The sequence below is a fragment of the Metarhizium robertsii genome (genome assembly GCF_000187425.2).
Source record: "Metarhizium robertsii ARSEF 23 chromosome Unknown MAA_Scf_19, whole genome shotgun sequence".
Classification (NCBI taxonomy): Eukaryota; Fungi; Ascomycota; class Sordariomycetes; order Hypocreales; family Clavicipitaceae; genus Metarhizium; species Metarhizium robertsii.
In genome coordinates, this window is record NW_011942159.1 from 79,138 (window position 1) to 80,893 (window position 1,756).

The 1,756-nt window shown below is 59.3% G+C and overlaps 1 protein-coding gene across 1 annotated transcript in view; it reads right to left on the reverse strand.

Annotated features, from left to right (window-relative positions):
- Positions 1–195: 195 nt before the first annotated feature.
- MAA_10165 (Ribonuclease H domain protein) overlaps positions 196–1,756 on the reverse strand; it is a gene marked incomplete at both ends in the record, with an annotated part of 2,277 nt that continues 716 nt past the window's right edge. Inside the window, 2 exons of the mRNA XM_007828163.2 lie at positions 196–789; positions 845–1,735. Coding sequence (XP_007826354.2) covers positions 196–789; positions 845–1,735 — 1,485 coding nt within the window. The remainder of the gene's footprint in view (positions 790–844; positions 1,736–1,756) is intronic.

Consider the following 1,756-nt stretch of genomic DNA (forward strand, 5'->3'; position numbering starts at 1 on the left):
CCGACCTTCCGACAATAGAAGAGTTGATCTGGGGCTTGCGCCGGCCACATGAGCAGGTGATGCGCGCGTCTTTGTGGTTGAATCTTTCGTGGTAGTCTGCGAAGTCTCCGTGGGAGCTTCGTGCTGCCAAAAGATGGTGGAGTGCCGGCCTGGGGATTAACAGTTCCTTCGGACATCATGTGGTTGCTTTGAGCTTCAGCTCTTTGTACTTCTCCGGCATATGTTCTTGCCACCACGCCTGGAATGCTTCCTTGGTTTGTTTCTTGGCCGTTCTGAAATGCTTCCTTGGTTTGTTTCTTGGCCACCCTGCGGATGTACGCGAGGGTTGGTTTGGCGTCTGGGGGTTCTGGGAGGGCACAGCCTGCATTCGCGAGTGAGTCGGCTTGCTCGTTGCCCGGGATGTCGGGGTGGCCCGGTATCCAGCGAACGTGGATGGAGCCATGTGCGGCGGTGATCTCTTGGAACTTGACGAAGGCCGATTGGGATGAATCCGATGCTGTGCCTCGGAGGCAGGTGGCCGCAGCTAGATTGTCTAAGCAGACCACGATCGGGTTGTCCGATGCGTCGGGGATCTTGACGGCAGCGCGGAGGCCTTCGAGCGCGCCAACTAGCGGGGCCAAGGCGCCCAGATCCTTCGCAGATGGTCACACTGTTTTGGTGGACTGCGTATCCGTATCCTGTGGCCCCGCCTGGGAGCTGGGAGCCGTCTGAGTAGACGACGAGCTCGTCGGAAGAACTTCCCTCGAGCCACTTGAGAAAATCTGCCGCCGACTCATCCTTATTCTTCGTCTGGAGAGCCAGGGTCGTTTATTCTTCGTCTGGAGAGCCGTGGCTGCTGTGTCACCGGCTTGGACCAGGGTCGGTCGGGGACAATCGGGAAGGAGCAAAGGAGCAAGGCCGTCCGCTCCAGTCGAGTCTTAAAGCCGCCTCCTCTTACTTGGCAGGACCGTTTGACGGCGCGTACGATCGGTGTCAGGTCTGTACGCTGGGCCAGCGGATGGGCCAAGTCCAGGGATTTCAGGCGTGCTGCAAATCGAATGCGTCGGGCCTCAAGAAGCAAGGGCACGGGAGGGATACCGCTCTCCTGATGGTATATCGGAACCGGCGTGGTCTTCCACACGGGGAGGATGGCCCGAATGGCCCGGCGGAGGACGGGGTCGAGCTTGTCGACCAGGTGCTGAATCTGAGGCCGAACTTTCTTCGTGCCGTGCCAAGCCGTGTAGCTCTCAGTGCCGGTATACCAAGCTTCCATGCCATACAGCAGGATGGGCTCGACACATGCCTCGACCGCCCGCCTGACTGCGACCGGGAGAGGGCCATGCTTCGTATTGCAGAGGCCGTGTAGGTGGCCTGCCACCTTTTTCACCTTAGCCGCCCACTTCTCGATGTGTGTTCGGAAGGTCAGCTTCTTGTCCAGCCAGATCCCTAACCAGCGGATCGCTTCTGCTGGAACCTTGGCAATACCGCCGTGTGTTACCGACGGGCTCGTGTCGTCCTTCTTGTGGCTGAAGTGCATCACTTCTGTCTTTTCGGGGTCAAAGGTGATGCCATTCGCCGCACCCCAGGAGATGAGTTCCCGCACATCAGCCGTCGCGAGCTTTGCTGTCTCTCTCAGAGTCCGGCCGGTCCCGAGGATGGCGGTGTCGTCCGCGTAGCCAAACCGTCCTAGCTGGAAGCCTAGCTTGTAAATGGGCTCGGTACAGAGAAGGAAGAGGATCGGAGATGCTGGCGAACCCTGTGGGAGTCCGCATAGTAG